Below are 21700 nucleotides of genomic sequence, written 5' to 3' on the forward strand. Positions count from 1 at the left end.
ACCGCCCGTATTCACAAACATTATTATGAGGTCTCACACACACGAACACACACAAAAATCACAGAGCTCTATTGAACACTGTGCGTTCGATTTGCTGCTTCACTTAAGCAAGTATCGTTTGTGAATACGGGCGTTAATCACTGCCCGGCGTTTTGGTCTTTACTCGGCCAATGGGTCGGTGACCATTGAATAAAACCTTGACCGTGTCCCTGTGTGAAATTTGCATAGCCATGTATTGGAAGAAGGTCCTTAGAGTTAACCTTAATAGTAACTGATAATGATACTCCCTTTCATGAAATCTTTCATGACGTTATTCCTATTAGTCTAAATATTATATTTCAACTAATTTACAAGAGAGAATCTGTTTGAATATTTATGAATAGAATTTTCAGTGTCATTTCCTAGTATTTACCTAGACGGGGTAGACGTAGTCTCTGGTTTTCAATTCCAGTGGATTAATTCCTCGATTCAAATCACTGGAATACAGCAGTAAGTATGCCTTGTCCGCACCAATTGTACAAAGTATGCAATTTTATTAAAATCCAATTTTATTAAACATACCTTGTTGAACATGTCAGAAACACTTTTTTGGATTACAATCTAAATTAAAACTGTATTTATTGTTAGTTGTAAATGTACCTTGTTGATTGTACTCTGTATGTGTTTTTTGTACAAATAAAATAAAATAAATACAAACTAACATCAAAATACAAGGGCAAAATAGACAGCTCCAAACTAATGAACACATTACATTATTTCTTTATTATTTTCGGACAATCAGACTATATAATTTATGAAACTATCAGCCATCATACATCATCTCGACAGGACACAGCTTAACGTGCCCGCCGAAGCGCGAAATCGTTAAATCCATTAGTGCCAATAAAAACGGAAAACAAAAGAGTGTCGGGATTTTTGAAAGTCACCCCTAAAATAATTATTTTGTAACAATGGAGGAATATTATGTAATACAGCTTCAGCATGGCCATTTTGGCCAGGACTTGACAGGTCACAGTCATGCTGCGATGATTAAAACCCCAGTTACGGATTTATTTTCATTTGGGAAAGGGTATGATGGATTTATAACCGACTCTGACGCCGTTTAAATTGAAATTTCCGTTTTTGCCCATTAAATGTACATACGTCTTTATCCGTGTAATTAAAAAAAAACGGTTCGGTTTTTTAAACAACATGCTTGTTTTTTATACCCATCTTGCCAGCGTGGGAAGGGTAGGCGAGGTTTTCGGCTACTGAGACCGCAAGTAACTGGGACCGGGGTCCCAATCGCTGGATCCATAAAAATTTAATATTTTTCTTCTAGCGACTAGGACCACTTATAGATAACTTAAAAAAATATATTATTCAAGCCAAAATCGGTACAGTGCTGAAATTTACGAGTACGTCCCAGGCACCGGAAGAAAATTGTTTAATTTATACGGATCCGGCGATTGGGACCGCGGTCCTAGTTAATTGCGGTCCCAGTCGCTGGAAGCCTCGGTAGGCCAAATCCTGCATTTGCCTCTGGCACATTGGAGAGGGGTGTGCTCCTGTACTGGAAACTAAACGATTTCTTGATGATGATATAGCATATACATATATATATTATACTCACGTCCTCGGAACCATACTGATGTTAGTTTTTCTACTTGAATGCAATCTTCTAGAAGTTGAGAGTGACAAAGATCCTCGCGTGGCATGCGAAGAACCTCCACGGCAGAATAGGTACCTGAAACAAACAGATAAAGTTAGCAAAAAGAAATTAATCAGCAGAATTAGAGGCGAAATTGCCATAACAAATAATGTTGGCTCCTTGTAAGTAGACTGGTTAAGATTAGGGATTTTATGGATATGCAGTTTCGGTTATGGATACGGTTACGGATATGGGAATAATATTATACCGGTTTCGGTTACGTTACGGATTTTTTTTTCGGATATCCGAAAGTTTCGGTTACGGTTACGGATATCTGTGCTTTAGAATGCAATTTGCAATAGTTGTCCAACACGGTTCATTCATGGCCATAAAAAATAAAAATTGATACTAGATGGCATTATAAAGGTAAATCAGGCTGTTATGCCTTTACATATTATAATGCTATACAAAAAACAATTTAAACTGCCTACATCCGAAACTATCCGAAAGTTTCGGTTACGGTTACCATAACATCTCTGGTTAAGATAACAGCGGCCATTTAATTGATAGCACTCCTAATTAAATTCCTTCAACATTAATGTCATCAGTAACTTCCCGGGCCCGTTTGCAAGTTACTTATGATTAAGGCTTTACGAAGTAGCATTCGAAGGTAGGCAGGTAACTTGAAAGTTAGATGTTTACCGGAAGTTATTAAAAGCTCAGCTTTGATGCTCGTGGCTTTTGAAGGATTGAGATTTTCACTCATTCAATTTAGCTACATTTAAACACACGCAAGAAAATCCAAATTGAATTATTTTTAATCACAAGGAACTCTTGCAAGCGTCTCTGTTATAGTTCTTGCAACTCACCAAGGTGAGTGAGCTTTACTTGTGTCTGTGTACGTGTACATAACTATAGTGAAATGTCTATCAAAACGATGCCCACACATGTAAAACTTACTCGCCTTCGTGAATTGCAACAACTATTGAATTGCGTTTTTCTGGAATTGTATATAATATTTACAATTCCAGAATAAGGTTTTTCTGAAGCTTATTTTAAATTCAAAATGGATTCCTTTGAAACATCAGCGTTACCTGAAACCACTCGGAAATCCAATCACCAATCTAACTTCTTTCCCTTTTTAGTTTTTCGATTCTAAATCCAACGATGGCAAAATACACACTTGATCACTAGATAGCGGCACAACCCAGGAACATTGATTAAAAACCAAAAGTTTTCTACTTTACCACGCTGGCATAGTAAAGGTAAAAAAACTCTCAATGTCAGAATTTTAAATTAAAGAAGATGAATCTGGCTGTAAATCAGTACTAATAAAAGTAGGGCCGTAGCTACTTCAGGTTATAAGCCTTTGCTGAAATTCAAACAACCTTTTTTGTGTATGTTTTCAGCTGCTTCAATATGAAACTTTTGTAAATGTGTACACAGTTTCACTCTGCTACCATTCTATTTATCAAATTCATATTATTCGTTAGGTATGAACCAAAGTAACTAGGGCAAAGTAAATTTTGGATGTAGGGGAAAGTAGTACGAGTTGATCCCCTGGGGTAAGATGATCTTTCGCGATTGTGCTGAAACCACTAACGTCATTTAGTTTCTTTCACTGGTAAAACATAGCTCTGGACACATCCCCGCCTCAGTCAAATCGTAATTTTTTTTTTTTTTTATGTGATAGGAGGCAAACGAGCAGACGGATCACCTGATGGTAAGTGATTATCGTCGCCCATAGACACCCGCAGACCCAGGGGCGTTACAGGTGCGTTGCCGGCCTTTAAGGTAAAGATGATAATGGTGGCGTGAGCGATACATCGAATTTGACGAGAAAAAAGAAAAATTGTGTACTTCTGATCTAAAATAGGCATGACTTTGAGCTTATGTTACTTTTATTCAAACAATGTTAAATGTAATTACTGTTGTCGTTACGCTTTCTATTATGTTTAATTTTAATATTTTGGCCATAAAAACGTAGCCGCGTACTTGTAGATTATTTTAGCAAATATTTAACAAAAAGTGGGACTTGGGTCAAGATGATCCCTTCCTATATGTACGAGATGATCCCTGGGAATTAAAACAAAAAAGTCAATGGAGTAGGTAAAGGGAAGTTAAATAAAAGAAAGAGAACTTCATATAACTCACCTGAGTCTGAAGGAGATGATACTGAGTGGCTGTACTGAACAGAAAAGTTTTCAAGCGATACCAAGGGTGAAGGATGGATAAAATGTTATGCATGTGGAAAATGGGGCCATAAAGCATGTGCTGGGGTAGGGGGTGATGAAGCAGGTGAATTTATTTGTGATATATTCAACACAGCTCCAGCCAAAAAGCGTTTCAATTATTTAAACGCTTTTTAGCAGGTACTAAGAAAGAATCAGTTATTTTCGTTATTTAATTCGTAAATGTGTTTCTTTTCTAACTTTTTAACGATTTGTTCGCATAATTAGGTACTCCGAAAGGATTATAACCAGAAAAGAATAGATCATAGAATAGAATCATAGGGATCATCTTACCCCTACCTGGGGGATCATCTTACCCACAGGGGTGTACAAGATGATCACTTTGTAAGGTTTTGCAAAAAATGAAATATTTTAATGAAACCTCAATTAATTTCTGGTTTTGAGTATAAGGAAAGTTGGATAGATAAATATACTAGTAGTAATCGTCTTTATTTTTGGTTTACCTTGAAAAATATGTATTTTACAGCTATTCCCGCTTAAGGGGATCATCTCGTACTACTTTCCCCTAGTCACTTTTAATTGGGGAACTTTTATTTCCAACAGTTGTCTCATTATTATGTTACAGACATAAAATTATACTGATAAAACTAAGTATTCAATTCCTGCTGTAATTCCAAAAAACATGTAGGTTATTAACTACATATTGAAACAATAAAATTTGTATTGGCTCGTTGATGTAATTCAGCTCGTCGGACGATTTCTTCGGCAGTTCTGACGTCGGCCACTCGACTGATCCCATCGAGTCCTGGGTGGAGTTTCGTGATGCGACCCAGTTTCCATTTGAGTGGCGGGAGATTTTCTTCTTTCAGAAGAACGAGTTTATTTAGGTCCAACGTTGTTTTGTTCGTCGTCCTTTTGTGGCGTTGTCGTAGATGTCGCAGGTATTCGTGGTGCCAACGCCTCCAGAAGTGTTGACGGAGGGCCTCAATACGTGCGTAACGGGTCAGTCGGTCCAAATTGTCCTGATGATACGTGTGAGATGGAATCGTTGTGAATGATTGGCCTATGAGGGAATGAATGGTCTCGAGTTTAATATTGCTTCGATTTGCGATAGCAAAGTACTTAGCTCTTCGAATGTCAGATGTGAACGGAACACAATTCAATTCAAGTGATGTTTCGCGGATTTGACAACGGCTTCGTACAGACCACCGAAGTGGGGCGCGTATGCTGGCGTAATGGAACGCGATACCCTCAGATGCCATAGCGTCAGAGACACTGTCAGTGGTATGTTGGAGCTTTTGCTTAAGGAGTTCGTTACATGCTCCTGCAAAGTTAAGCCCATTATCGAGTAGATGTTAACAGGTTTACCCCGGCGTGACATAAAACGTCTTAAGGCCATGAGGAATGACTCCGTGGTAAGATCGGCGACTGCTTCTAAGTGGATAGATATATTCGATTGATCGTGCTAAGTTTTTGCCACGGATTGGTCAATAAAACGTACGTATCGAAGCTAATAAATGCTGTGGTCGTGAGATATTCGTGTTGAAATAGAAGCTTTGTGAACGAGTGAGTGGACTGTATAATAATTATCGGATGTTTTTAGCTATATGCGAGATACGAGTTTTCGAGTCTACCGTCGACAAGTAAAATTCGGTTGTCATCGAGAAACGGTAATAATTTTACGTGAGCTTTTTGATGAAAGCTTTTTATTTCTATAAAATAGTAATATCGAGTATACGACAAACGGTTTAGCTTGACTTAGTCGAACTAGTGATTTAAAGATTGTTCAAGTTTGATTACTGGCAAAGGCCCTGTGAGTTTTGATACGAGTGTTTTTACGATTAAAATATGAAATGATACATATAGGTACGCGATTGTTCGATTCAGTTTCGTGTATTCGATTCGAGTCTTCTTTCGAGTTGTTTAAAACTATTTAGAGCCGTGTCATACGAGTCCTCGCTCAGAGGAATATTAACAGCACACCTGCCTAAGTTATCACGAGATGATTGAGTGACATGATTAAGTTCTGTAAATGATGGCGTGGTAGTCAGAAAAGTGCACGTAAAGTTGTTCGTTTTAACATTCGAGATAGATCCGGATACCAGCCAGCCTAATTTTGTCTCAATTAATTGGAGATTAGAACCGGGGGCGACTGGGATTCGGTTAGATTGAATTAAGGTCCAGAAGAGATCCGCACCTATGAGTATGTCTATCTCTGACGGCTGTGTAAAGCTTGGATCTGCTAGAACTATACCTGAAGGCAAGTTCACATTGAAACGGATGGGTTGACTTGGTATTGAACCCACGATACGGGGAATGACTAGACACGATAATGTGGAACTAAAATCTGTTACTTGTGATTGAACTGTGACTGTACATTGTCGATTAATAACTTGCGCGTTACCGCTGATGCCTTGTATCGTGTTTGAGACTTGACGTGGTTGAATACCTAACTTCTCGCACAAGCTTTCCGTGATAAGCGAGCACTGACTTCCTGAGTCTAACAGCGCCTTAACGAGTACGCTTTTATTGTTATGCATTATACGCACTGATGCTGTTGACAATAAAACTTGATCATGGGTCGTGTTTTCGATTTTCATTACAGCCTGAGAATTTGTCGTAGTTTCTGGTTCAACGTGAAGATGCGAATTATGTTTTTCGTTACAATATTTGCAGCCTCGTGAGCGACACGTGGAAACAGTATGTCCTGGCCTGAGGCAATTTTTGCAAAGACTCAATTTCTCTACAAACTTAACGCGTTCATGAACAGACGAATCTAAAAATCTTTTACAAAAATATATTGGGTGCGCATCTTGACACACAGGGCATTTAAAGTAAGGACGATAGTTAGTACTATTTTCGGTTGTCGTTACCGAAAGCACTTGCTTAGGCTGAAAATTACGAGTAGGTTTTAACGATTGCGATTGTTTAGAGGACATAGTCTCGAGTAAGTCAGCTCTATCACGCAAGAAATTGGTAAATTGTTCGAGAGTAGGAACTGTGTTACTAGACCGATGCTCTTCCCACTGACGCGATGTGGTAGAGTCAAGTTTCGATGACACTAGAGAAATTATTACTGTATCCCAACTATCAACTGGTTCGCCTAACGATTTTAACGCTGCGAGATTTTTCGTCATACAATCGAGTAATGGTCTGATACTACAATACGATTCTTTTGCAATATTATCAATTGAGAAAAGGGACTTCACGTGATTATGTATTAGTAATCTTTTATTATGATGTCGATTGTTCAAGAGCTGCCAAGCTACAGCATAGTTTTGAGCCGAAAACTCAAGACTTTGCAGCAAAATGGCAGCGCTGCCTTGCAATGAGTTCCGCAAATAATGGTACTTCGTTATCAATGGTAAGTTGTGGTTGTCATGCACCAACGAGGCAAAAGTATCTCGGTATTCTACCCACTTATCGTAGCTACCATCAAAACACGGCAGCGATATTGTTGGCAGCTTAAGACTCTGTATGTGAACACCATTATGACCGTTACTAGGCTGTGCCTCCTCGAACGCGCTATCAGCAAACAAACGCTTACCAATTGACAGTGCCTCTGCGTAGGTACCCTCGAAGGCGTCGCGCTCGTCCAAATGTTTCTCCAACTGATCTACGTCTGTGAATTCGATTTGACATTGAATTTCATTGAAAGATTCGTAAAGGTCTTTTAGAGAATCAAATTGAAATTGAATTGTTTTCACATCTGACTCGACGATGCAAGATTCGTCCTTTACTTTGTTATAGAATCGTGTGAGTTTGGCTTTAATTACGCCGCGCTTACTCACGAGTTCGTTTAATTTCGCGGGCATGATGAAATTATAAAAAATACGAGAAAAATAATACGATTATGATAATGAAAAATTAATGATAGTCGGTACGTTACGTGTACGAGGCCCGTCCGTCGCGTTTCGTTGCTGCGAAGGCCGGGTTTCTGAAGACACGACGAGAAGTCTTCAGAAATTTCGTGTATCGAGGTCGCTGGGTATCGCTTCTTCTCCAGTTCGAAAGTATTGGCATCCGTGTCCAATTATGTGTTCCCGAACAGGCGAAGGGTATCCGGCTCGAAGGACCAAAAAACATGTAGGTTATTAACTACATATTGAAACAATAAAATTTGTATTGGCTCGTTGATGTAATTCGAGAAATTCGAGAGAATCGAGTGACATTTGAGTTGAAAAATATTGACAGAAGAAAAAACGGAAAAAAGTAAATATTCTTGCTGGCCAGTGCGCGCAGCCAAGGAGGCGGCCGTTGCGGCCGCAACAGTTATCATCATCACTCATCTCTATATTTTATTTCGGGGAATTCCCTGAAATACGTACGAACGTGGAATTATGTTTTCCTGGATTCTTATTTATTACACGGCTGATGGATAGATCAACAAGAGTTCATCTGTAAGAACAAAGTGTTTGACCAAACTTCTACAGATAGCCCAATCAGAAGCAGCTAACATAAACAGCAAATACAAAGTCAATACCGGAAAACCCCGAAATATTTTTATCGTAACCACAAGCTGTATCCCCGCTAACGTAACGTGTAAACAGAAATTCGCCGAACAGACCGAGCAATAAAATATTCTTGTTATGTGATGGCCGGCCGTAAAAATCCGTGATTTATACCAAACATTAAAGGTAAACATGTAACAATTACTGCTCACAAGATGAAACCGATTTATAGCTTTATCTCAACGAGGTAAAACTCATTATTGAAGCAGGTAAATTCGGTTGACTACTCAAGCCTGGAAGTCTATCTAACATTTTGGGACAGAATAATGTTTGTCGATGAAACGATGTGTTGAGGTTTTGTAGGTTTTATGGTAAATAATTTATTATTTGTTTTCTTTAGCAACTAACGAGGTTTGTGAGTAGATTTCTGGCACTAGTACAAAACGGTGAACTTTGAAAGGATTCGTAGGTGTTTAGCATGAATGATGAGTTGGAATTCTCTATACCTAGTTCTTGGGATGTAGAATTTGCCATTTTTATAAGGCAAGTAATTTAATAGATTCGAATCATTGGCACTGCAATCAACCTCGCAATGTGGGCTAATAATCAGAATTTTCATATTACCTAATACGTATCTCTAATGGCGTTCTGAAAGTTGTCTCAAAGGTTTCCTAAAATCTCGTGTCTTCGTAACGCACGATTGTCAATTTTCTTAATTTCAAGACGACCTCTATTGCACCAGAATAGTCCCCTCCTGACCTACCCCTTTTCATTCCTTATCTATTCTTCTATTCTCGTGTCCATGCATATTCTTGTCAAAGTTGCTAAGCTGATTTACGAGCAAATCTCTAGCGGAATTGACGAGGCAACCACAATGGGATGCTATATTAGAATAGGGTATTATGGTGACTTGCACTGAGTAGTTAGAGTGTCAATGAAAAATTCAGTCTTCGTCTTAGCGTCAAAAAACTTCATTTTTAAATACCTGTCTTTTGTTATCACCTTGAGTACTAATAGATACTGGTAGTATGCACACACAATTATGTGTGTGTTGCAGTAATTTCATACAAAGATTACTGATCGTCTCGAGCTTATACGGTTACAATCCGTTTCTGGTTTGATAAGTGTGTTTCGTCCTTAACTCATCAAACCCTAAGCGGTCGGAGAAGTTCACGGTCGAAATTGTTTTCTGTTGTCTCGATTCGCGGAATCTTGAAGGTCTAATATTGTAAACGAGAATGTCACTATGTCTGTTACGTTATGCTGAACACCGAAATCAGTTCAATGGTTTAGGCGAAAAGTAACAATTAAGATTTATCATCGCAAATTTTCACAGTTCTAACATTAGTAGCATAGTACGAAGGATTATAAAATTATTTTTGGGTACAGAGACATCCGTTCGCAGTTCACTATCTGTTGACGGATTAATTAACTACCTGTTGACGGTATAGTTAAAGGCATAGAGATAGTTTGAGATCCAGAGAAAAATATCGGTGATTTTTTTTTTATATTGTATAATGTGTAAACATTGAACAAGTATCGGCTCCAGACTATTGATTCTGCGTAGTATCTGCTTTAATGTTTGTCTCATCAAATATTCCGTCTGGGATGAGCAAGCGGAATGTTGTCCTTGTCCTCGAGCTAAATACGATACATTGTGTCATCTTATGTAGTTGAAATAAGGATCATTTTGAAACAAAAATGTATAGTTTGATGTGCTGGATTCAAGGAGTACGTAGGATTTCGATTGTTGAGGTGAACACGAGACGTGAGCACATGAGTGATTCAGCTGATTAACGATTCTAATGGATTCAAGCTTTTTGTATTCTAAAAGGGGTTTTACCGTTCAATAATTGGAGTACTATCTGATTTTACGTTAGAGGATTGGGAAAGAATACAATTTCGGTAAAATACAGCTTGTACGATAGACAAAGTTATCATTCTGAGAAAAATGTCTTAGAGATCTTTGTCCAGCAGTGGACATTTGGCTGAAACACATTACCTATCTTAGACAGTATCAAAGCAACTCCCGTGGTGAAACTACGGGGTTTGATTCTCAAACGCAAGTAAGAACTCATCGAAAATCAATAATTTCACAGGTCCAAATACACTGGGCACTATACAAAGCCACCACAACACCCGACAAATAGACAGTAAATTGAGCCAGTATTGTCTCGAATACCTACCTAGTATTGGCCCGATAGACCCAATAAACTAGTAAGTATCGACGCTTGTTATTTTCTGTGGAAATACATTACATAAGTATTAAGTATTTCTTGAGAAAAGGAAGAAATAACATTATGATGTAATTGATTTCAGAGCGTTTTAACCTTATTTGTACCATACTATGGATAACTATTATAAAAATTTCTTTGTATTGTTTACCGATAAAGGAATTCAATTAGGTTTGGTTTATTCCAATTTCTATATTTTTGGGCTAGCTTTATTTACGAGTATTTGAAATAAAAAAGATTCTACATAACGATAGCAAAAGGGTAAATTAGTTTTTTACCCGACTGCGCGAGAAAGAGGATTATTACTCTACAGGCGTACAAGATTTTTGCGAAAAGAAATACTTTTTCTATCTAGAGCGAATAAAAGTTGATAGCTACTTATCATATTAACTAGCACACTCTTATAATTTTTATGTTTATGTAATTATTTTATTCATAGACTGAGAAGAATATAAAATTGATTTAGCATTTTCGCCTTCATGTTTTCCTTGACAACGACACACGGTACCATGTATGAAATAATAAAAAATTGTATTACATAATAAAGGTATGTTCTAATAATAAAATGAAGCCAATTTAAGAGATCACGTGTCATGAAAATGTGAATCGTACATTTCAAGTACCAAGAACACGTGTGCCGAGTAAAAATGTGCAGATATTTACAGTTATTTTTTGGTTATGAAACTTATAGGTTATCACGCCATTTTATCGATTTTGCCCATACATTTTGACATCGATAAAAGTTATCACGACGCGCACATTAGGCAGGCAATACACGGACAGCTCGAGCAGTTAGTCAGTGATCAACATACACGGACCGCTCTTGCAGATTGCAGCTCGAGCAGTTAGTCAGTGATCAACATACACGGACCGCTCTTGAAGAGTCAACAACTTGAAGCTGCCAGTGATAACTGCTCGAGCAGTTGGTATTAACTGCTCAACAAATCACAAGCGCGCGCGCCGTGTAATGAAGAAAGTGGGCGGAGGTAACTGCGCGAGAGCTGTCGACAGCTCGAGCAGTCAGTGTATGGCTGGCGACTGCTTGACCGCACGATGAAAATTCACCGTGCTGTCGACCGCCCGAATCAGTTGCAACTGCTCGAGCGGTTCGTGTATGTGCGTCCATAGAACTCTGCAGTTCACTGTGCAGTCGCAGCATGAAGCTGTCGACCCTGAGTGCTTCAAGCGGTCCGTGTATTGCCGGCCTTAGGCCTACTGTAGTGAGCTGTCTGTCATAGGTTGATACAGCAGTGAGAATTCATCGCGTGATACAAAAACCATTCCTATTAAAAATCTGAAGTTTTCTTATGGAACTTAATTTTATTAAAATTAAATGCGATAGATATATGTAGAGTTACCCAAAACTATCAAAACACCGGACTCTCTTAATGCCGCGGTCAAAATGCTCAATAATGGCATAATCAATGCCTACGAACGAAGCTGCCCCGAAAAAGAAGTAAAATCTAACAAATCACCAATGTGGTGGAACAAGAAGCTAGAAAAGCTCAGAGCCATCACACGTCGTATATTCAACCGTGCCAAACCGTGCGACTGGGACAAGTACGGAAAGGCCCTAACAGAATATAACAAACAAATCAGAAAAGCCAAAAGAGCCTCTTGGCGACGCTTCTGTGAAGAAATTGCACAAACTAACAAAGGAGCAAGAATTCACAAAATCCTCGCTAAGACCCCAAACAACTATCTTGGACTACTAAAGAAGCCAGATAACTCATTTACGAACACCGAGATGGAGACTCTGGATCTCCTTAGGTCTTCACACTTTCCGGGTTCGTACCAAATCAATACACAAAGCAATACCCAAAGGAATGATGAACTCCATAGGGCTAAATGCTCAGACTGGAATAAGGCCTCCAATATCTTTAGGCCTAACCAGATTAGATGGGCTTTGGAAAAGTTTAAACCATTTAAATCAGCGGGAGAAGATGGCATCTTTCCTGCTCTTCTACAAAAAGGTAATAACTTACTTCTCCCGCATCTGGTAAAAATATTCAGAGCAAGTTACGCCTGGGGTATTATACCAGAACCATGGAATTGGGTCAAAGTTCGTTTTATACCCAAAACGGGGAAAAGGGACTACTCACAACCCAAATCCTTCAGACCCATAAGTCTAACATCCTTCCTGATGAAGGCCATGGAAAGGATAATAGACCAGCACATTAGAGCCAAATACTTAGTGAAAAGACCACTAAGCATCAACCAACATGCATACCAAAAGGGAAAATCTACTGAAACAGCCCTGCTCGATCTGGTCGATAAGGTGCAAAAATCCCTAGAGGATAAGCAAACGGCCCTATGTGCTTTTCTCGATGTTGAAGGTGCATTTGACAACACCCCTATAGAAACCATTCTAAAAGGAATGGAGGCAAAAGGGATTGATATAAGCACCATCAGATGGGTAAAAAACATGCTCTCCAACCGAGTAGTAAACATAACCCTCAATGCTGCAAAGCTTGAATTTCTTGCCACAAGAGGATGTCCACAAGGAGGCGTACTATCCCCACTTTTATGGACACTAGCAGTAGATCAACTTCTTGCTAAGATGGCAGAAAAAGACTATGATACTCAAGGCTATGCTGATGACCTAGTGGTTATCATCAAGGCGCTCTCAACACCATAAGTAGGTGGTGTAGAGAAAACGAATTATCTATTAATGCGGATAAAACAGTGATAATACCATTCACGAGGAAGAGAAAACTGGAAAAACTGGTAAATCTGAAATTAAACGGAAAAACTCTTCCTTTCTCAAGCGAAACCAAGTATCTAGGGGTAACTTTTGACCAAAAGCTTACTTGGAATTCGCACCTAAACAACATCATTCAAAAAGCCAAAATGGCTCTGTGGAGTTGTTGTCGAATGGCAGGGTCAAGATGGGGACTAAAACCCGCAATTGCCCTATGGCTGTACACAGCGGTCGTGAGACCGATAATAACCTATGCCTCTGCCGTCTGGTGCGGCAAGGTCAACCAAATGACAACAATACAGAAATTGAGCAGCCTACAACGGCTAGCCTGCATCACAGCAACCGGAGCACTATCAACGACACCAGGGGCTGCATTAAATGCTCTGCTTGATCTTATACCACTGCATATGCATGTGCAAAAAGAAGCCAAGCAGAGCACATATAGAATCTGCACCCGCACGAAAGTCAGATGGGCTTCTCAAAATCTGATAAGACTCAAGGAATCAGTACTTGAAAACAAACTTCTGTGCATGCCCAGTGACGACATGCATACGGAATGTAACTTCACCAAACTATATTCCGTAAACATACCTCCTAGAGACAAATGGCTAGAAGGCCAAATGTCATTTAAGGAAGGTAGTCACGTCTGGTACACGGACGGATCCAAAAAGGAAAATAATGTAGGTTGCGGGATCTACGGAGAGAGGCCTAAGCTCAAAGTTAGCCTAAACATGGGGACTGAAGCCTCAATCTTCCAAGCCGAGGTCTTTGCCATAAACAAATGTGCAGAGATAAACTTGGAAAGGAAGCTCCAGGATCAACACATCTACATCAACTCAGACAGCCAAGCAGCACTGCTGGCCTTAACATCCTTCGAATACACGTCAAAATTGGTGCAAACATGCACCGAGACACTGAATGCACTGGGAAATACCAACAAAGTAACGCTTACATGGGTACCAGGACATTCGAATATAGAAGGAAACGAAGTAGCAGATGAACTCGCCAGAGATGGAGCCGATAACCCTCAAATCGGCGTAGAACCGTTCTGTGGCATTACCAAACAACGAGCCACCACGCTACTAACCGCCCTCTGCAAACAAGAGGCTATTGAGTGGTGGAAGTCTACATCGGGACAAAAACACTCAAAAGCACTCATTCAGGGATATAGCAATAAAGTAACTAAGGAACTGCTAAAGTTCAAAAGATACAAAGCCTGTGCAGTGACTAGAATACTGACCGGCCACTGCAAACTAAACAAACATAAATCGAACATGAACATGACCGAGGAAACTCTGTGCAGATTCTGCCATACAGAAGAAGAAACGGCCATGCATGTTCTTTGCTCATGCTTCCCGCTTATGAGCAAAAGAAGTATCCATCTCGGGCGACACATTATGCACCCGGATGAGATAGCAGATATCACGCTCCAAAGAATCTGGAAATTTATAGACTCAACGGGACTAAGCAGTGAACTTTAAAGACAAGGGCTGCCACAATAGATCAAACCTGGTCGAGTTGGCGCAAATAAAGGCCCAAAAACCAATAATAATAATGTAGAGTTTTAGAGTAATTAAAGTTTGTTTTTGATTCCAAATCAATATTTTCATGAGTACTTATCATGTCTTTTCAGAATGGAAAAGCGGTGCAAGTATCAGAATAGTCACATAGTCGAATTAAATTACGAAGTGGATGTCTTGTAGGTACTTTACCGCTTTTCTAAAACAAATAAATGAATAAATAAATTGGATTTGACTTCAAATAAGCAGACAAGCTTTTTTTGTTCTTAAACTTAGATTATTAATTTGCTTGCATTCATTGAAATTCAATTAGGATCCTGAGCACATACCTACAAAGGGTTGGCAAAATATTTCATTACGATTTTTCTTTTCTACGAATTCCAGCGTTTTGCTAAGGCTTTTTTGCTTATCTCGGAGTAGACTTTATTAAAACTCGTATGGTTCAGCCAAAGTGATTTAATTTTTGCCGCTTTCTACAAATTGTATTTTTAATTTAAATTACACATGAAGACTTAATAAGTGTGCCCTTTTTACCATCAATCCCTAATTTTTAAGTGAACCCTAATATGGTGACACATTATATTTTTATAGGGCTCACTTAAAAATTAGGGATTGATGGCGAAAACGGGCATAACAGTCGTATAATATGCAAGATGATTTTGTTTCATATTACCTACAGAGTTAGGTTCACATAGTTCTCCTTTTGTTATAATTATTAGTACCTATGTCATTTGCAATTGCTAAAATTAAGTGGCAGTGGGTGGGGCACATAGCTGGCAGAGCTGACCACGGGCTGGAAGACGTAGTGTGGGCAGGCACTCCACTAGGTGGACCGACGATCTGGTGAAAGTCGCGGGAGGTGCCTTACATTTTTATTTTTGATGTAAATAGATACTAAAACTTAAACTGAGTTAGGTTGATAAAAGGAATCACTACTAATGAAATCATCCTAAGTTGGAATGATCGCCTAATTTTTAAAAAGCTAAGTGAAAACTTTGGAAGTCTGGAAACATCTTTCGTAAAAACTTTCTGTGGTCTATTGAAATTATTTGTGATATTTTTCATTAATCTTATTTAGTTTGTTAGCGTCACTTTCTAGAATTTTCTCTGCCGATATCACAATGAGTTAAGAGTTGGCATGTTAATAAATATAATGAGATAGATATTCTTTATTTAGCTTTTAGAAAAGGATTTTCAAATTGATTCACATTATCAGCACCTAGATTACTATTATGGAAGCAATAAACTTATTGAGTATTGAGCAATCATACTGAAAACATTATTATTTCACTGGGAGGAAAAACCTTAACCTTTTTATTGTTGCTCCACTAAACAAATAATAATTTCCTGAGAATGCGACATAATTACATTCCCAAATAAATAACTTTTACTTCTACTTCTTCTACATTATCCTCTATTGTAGAAATAGAGCTCTATTTCGCCTACACCGTGTAACTAAGATTTATTAGGACCGCACAATTCACTTAAACCGACTCAGAGAAAACTGTACCTACAAAAAACAATTATGTAGGCACCAACTAGGTTGGAGCACAAGTTGGAGTAAGTATTTAGCCCAAAGTGTTTTAGGATTTAGATGGTCAGGGGTATTTATATGTGGCTTAAATACTCGTAGGTAGCTGATATATGTTTAATGGATGAAAAATACTACCTACTTCGTTTGAGATAGCTTTTGTTCTAACAATAGATCAAGTTATTTCGTACCTAACCTACGTGATTTATTTTCTTATCTGTTAAATTTGTTTACCGTTAAAGGTACAATAATATACCTACCTAATTTAATTATGTCAAAAATTTCAGAATCGTATTTTTGTAGAAAATATTTTATAATAAGTGATGTTTTAGAGTTTTTTATTCGTTATCAGTAAGTCTCATAAATTAATATTGCAATTCCGGTAGCCTTGATTTATGTCCACAAAATTAAGTCAAATCCAGGTTATATAAAGTTACACAGACGTCATAGTCATGAGCTACAATTATACTCGAAACTTCAATTTTCTTTGTAGTCGTGAAATACCTACGAAGTTTCAGAAAACGGACCAGTTATGAAGCCTAGCTTCAAAGTTAGACCTTGAAGTGCTGACCCTACACTCGGATACGTCAAACATTCTGAAGAGCACTTAGGGGAATGTCGAGACAAATTCGGAACTTTCGTGATCGATGCTCGCGACTTTTGTCGATTGGTTTCCCGTTTTTACAATCACGCACAGCCTTGGATAATATATGGCCAAGAGTGCGCCTTAGGGCGTTGTCAGCACTCGGAAATGAGGTCGTTTGACATTCAAAAGAGGACGAGCTACAGCTCCCTGATACAGGATCGCGTGACCTTGATGCCCATGAGACATGAAAATCACGGTTGTCAAGGTCAAAATTAGTAGAAATATATCTCGAAACGCCTGCTGACGAAATGGCACCGTTTGTTTCAGAAAACATTGGGTATTTTGCGTAATGCTTCAAACAATAGAGGCTTGCTCCATTAACTAATAAATTGAATATTCCAGGTACAATTTCTCTATGCTTCAACTCAATAAGTATTCTGAATTCCTGCATTTTACATTGTGCTAGCCCTTAACAAGATTGTGTACATTCCACATTTATTTTGGGCACTTAAGAAAGGCATGTCTCGACTGGAGAAGCAAGAAGTTCGTAACTTTGTCGTTAGTGGGACCTTGATCGATGCCTCGCAACTTTCGTCGTGATTGGCTTTCGACCACGCACTCTAGAGATTTCCACATTGAAAAGAAACCCCAGTGTTTTTCCCTTGTTTGTTGAAGGCTGAAGAAATTTATTGCCGATTTAGAGTTGTTGATCACGAGAAGTTGATTGGGCGTGAAATAATGGGACTAAATAAATATTTATTGTGTCTTGATCCTTCGTTCTTTTTATTGACATTCGCGTGTTTGCGTTTTGTCATCGGATCTAATAACTTGTTTTATCTGCTGTTACAGCTTGGTATTTTTCCTCCAGACATGAATGAATCTTTCCAAGAAATTCATAAGAAAAACTACAGAGATTAATGATGATAAGTTCACCATTAAATTCACATACACTGGACCGCGAAGGGTTGGTTAGAAAATCTTCAATGTCTTCAAAAGTAATTGACCTAGCTTTTCACATACACTGGACCGCAAAGTAAAGGGTTGGTTAGAAAATCTTCATATCTTTAAAAGTGACCTAGCTTTATTAAAAAATAATTCAAGTTTAATTTTTTTTTAATAAATGTAAAATAAATAAAAATGCGTAGTTTTTCAAGAATGTTTTGGTTCATAAAGCTGGTCCAGGTACTTTTAAAGATATTCAAGATTTTCTTAACGACCCTTTTTCTTTGCGGTCCAGTATTAAAATTTTAAACGCGCGAGCAGAATGTGTTGTCCCATTCATTATGAATTATCCGTATAGACTTGGAATAATTAGTTTATTAGAATCTCAGTTCTCTGGTTCAATATTGCAATTATTATTGGTATCCGCATCAGCCGTGTTTTGCATAGATGTCATCACGTTATCACGTGTATCAGCATTATCATCTCCACTCGAGTCGTGTAACGAACTCGCCATAACAATTAAATCTTTGTGTGCACAACAGAAACTAGCCGTGATAAATGTTTTATGCTGAGTGTTTCGCAACATCACTATAGTGTATTTACATTACGGTATCAGATACGGGTAAAATTCATGAATTACGTTCGCTTTATTAATTAAATTGAGTTTGGTAATACAGGCTTGGAGTTAATTGATTAACTATAGCTTGAAGACAATGGATATTTGAAATTTGAAAATATTAATAACAGTTCGCTTTGAAGTAAAATTATTAGGCCGAAGACGGAGTCTATTTGGCAATTATGATGCTACGACCTAGTTAGAATAATATTGTTGCGTTATTAGTAGTAAACAAGCCAGAGGTTAAGGTCACTGAATGAAGGAGCAGAACTTTTTAGAAAACTGTGGAACGCACAATCGAACATTCTGGCGTTATCTAGAACTTTCTGTAAGGTAGGACGTACAGAAGGAATAATATATTGTAGCGTTGCAGTTTTGGCTGTTTTCACAAATTGATTTTCTTACTCGATATTTGGATTTAGGATACCACTAGCGACATCTATTGGCGTGATTTTGAATTAATTTGCAATAGATGGCGCTTTTTGCTCAGTCAATTCAAATATATTTTATTGAAACATTTCCTAATGTTTTTGTTTTGATTATTCTATTTTTTAATAGAATATTTTCAGTGTTCAGGAGATTGTTTTCATCATGGTTTTTATTAGTATTTGCTTTTTATCTAAGCGGCGAAACGAAACGTTTCGCGATGTCAATGCGAGTCATTGTCACTGTCAGTTGAGCTGTCAAATCACTTTGGAATTTTGGTCGATCGTGCGCAACCGCAATTTTATTATTTTCGGGGATGTAATCCCCTGTGTTTCAAATCGTGTGTTGCAGAATGCATCCACGATAATTTCTTAATATAATTTAAAATAATCACACATGAGGTAAGTTCCCGTCGGAGAATTTATTTATTTTTTCGAGATTGATATTTTTCGTATTCCAGTACGTGGTATTTCATGTGATCGTTTCTTTCCTCCTTGTCATCAAACCTCTGTCCCTGTTCGGTTTGATGACAAGGAGGAAATGCGAAGAGATCAGCAGTTTAGAAAGGAGAAACAATTCATACGAAATGAAGAGAAATTAAAATATATGAAATATCATCAAAATATTATGTTTCAATTATAAAATTGTAAAATATGAAATATTTGAACTATAAAATCCCGCATCTGAAACGAAAAATACGAATGTCAGCATCACATGTGGAACGTGGCATTAGGTTATGAAAAAACCCGCAATGGGAAAGAAATACTTACGAAGGCTGTTCACTAATTTGAGCTTCGCTCGCAGCCCTCAGCAACCCAATACCCTCATCCGAATAGAATTTAGGGAATTTCTGAAAGAAACGATCACATGAAATACCACGTACTGGAATACGAAAAATATCAATCTCGAAAAAATAAATAAATTCTCCGACGGGAACTTACCTCATGTGTGATTATTTTAAATTATATTAAGAAATTATCGTGGATGCATTCTGCAACACACGATTTGAAACACAGGGGATTACATCCCCGAAAATAATAAAATTGCGGTTGCGCACGATCGACCAAAATTCCAAAGTGATTTGACAGCTCAACTGACAGTGACAATGACTCGCATTGACATCGCGAAACGTTTCGTTTCGCCGCTTAGATAAAAAGCAAATACTAATAAAAACCATGATGAAAACAATCTCCTGAACACTGAAAATATTCTATTAAAAAATAGAATAATCAAAACAAAAACATTAGGAAATGTTTCAATAAAATATATTTGAATTGACTGAGCAAAAAGCGCCATCTATTGCAAATTAATTCAAAATCACGCCAATAGATGTCGCTAGTGGTATCCTAAATCCAAATATCGAGTAAGAAAATCAATTTGTGAAAACAGCCAAAACTGCAACGCTACAATATAAAACTGTTAGTATACAGCAAATTAAATAAATAAATGTGAATTTAATATCCAAGAGCTTCCTCGTTGTAGATAAAAACAATATTTTGGAAGTAAGATAGGCTGTGTTCGGTAGCAACACGAGTAAACGCGCAAGTTTTCATTGGAGTGATCCAAGAGAATATAGGAATATTGATTAGTCAGAACTAAAATTAACAGCCTTCTATGTGCAGTGCATGCATAGTCTTACTTCGAAAGGTCTGTAAACATCTAATGGGTTGTCTTTTTATGCCCATTCTCACTTGACTTTATGATGACGCTATCTTTCTCAGAAGATATTTGTTCGTATTCAGTATCCTTATATTAAAGACAACTGCAGTTACATAAAAACTATAAATAAATACTTTAGACTCACCTATTAAAATGTTTCCTGAAGATGCCACTGGTGCAGTACAAGGCGATGGGGTTGACACAGCTGTTCAGGAACGACAGACAGAACCCAACGATGCGGAGGCCGTGCCACCAGCCGTTGTAGTCCTGCTCTGCTGTTGGGCTGTTACAAAGAAAATAATATGAAATAAGTTAATTTAAATTCCATTTTCTTCATCTTTTCAGACAGAACAGATTGGAGTGGAGAATCTTATTATCGGAGGCTAATGCCCATTTTCACCATCAATCTCTAATTTTTAGGTGTTTAATTTTAGGTGTTACCATATAGGGGTCACTTAAAAATTAGGGATTGATGGTGAAAACGGGAATAACACTCACATTGGGTGGATGCGATCTTGCCAAGGTGGTTTTTTTGTCAAAATAATATAACATACTTTAAGCCATTGCATGATTTACTTTTTACACTTCTCCCTGTATGTTTTCTAAAATACCTATTCTATTCTATTTTTTCAAGAGATATCCAATTATAAAAAGGCCTCTTCAAGGATTGCCATAATCACTGAACCTGTGTTGTCCGCATCTAAGCGCTTCCAAGCCTCAACAAGTCATCGGTCCACCGAGTGGGGGGCTTGTCTAATATAGCTCTTCAATGTATTCCTTTAGTTCTCAGAATGTAGGTACTTATTGCATGACTTTTACTTAGCAGTGAAATAGAGATAGAATTTAATGTATTCAGCATAAATATCGGAACTTTTACTTATGCAAAAATAGGTTAAAACAATAACTTATTTATAAGGAAAGCGTGCCAAAATATAAATATCGTTCATCAATCTTTGGTGGGAAGCAAATAGTCAGAGTCACGATGTTCATTAGTGGAAGATAAACTTAGGAGGAGGGAATATCAAGTTGATTAATCAAGTGTTAGGGTCGATTCACACTTATCAGGTCCGTCACAGTTCCGGCTCGGCTCGGTTAGAAAATATATTCTTTCATACATTCCAGTTCCCTTACAGTACCGGCACAGTGCGAAATATTCTTTCATACATTCTCTATGAACATTCTCACTTGTCAGTGTCAGTGACGACACAGTGC

The 21700-nt window shown here is 37.9% G+C and overlaps 1 protein-coding gene across 1 annotated transcript in view; it reads right to left on the reverse strand.

Moving 5' to 3' along the window:
* LOC135079005 (neuropeptide CCHamide-1 receptor) overlaps positions 1-21700 on the reverse strand; it is a 280696-nt gene that overhangs the window by 2910 nt on the left and 256086 nt on the right. The window contains exons 7-8 of the mRNA XM_063973623.1: positions 20634-20771; positions 1613-1726 (exon numbers count right to left, since the gene is read on the reverse strand). Of these exons, the coding sequence (XP_063829693.1) occupies positions 1613-1726; positions 20634-20771 (252 nt within the window). The remainder of the gene's footprint in view (positions 1-1612; positions 1727-20633; positions 20772-21700) is intronic.

This window comes from Ostrinia nubilalis, chromosome 15 (assembly GCF_963855985.1).
Source record: "Ostrinia nubilalis chromosome 15, ilOstNubi1.1, whole genome shotgun sequence".
Classification (NCBI taxonomy): domain Eukaryota; kingdom Metazoa; phylum Arthropoda; class Insecta; order Lepidoptera; family Crambidae; genus Ostrinia; species Ostrinia nubilalis.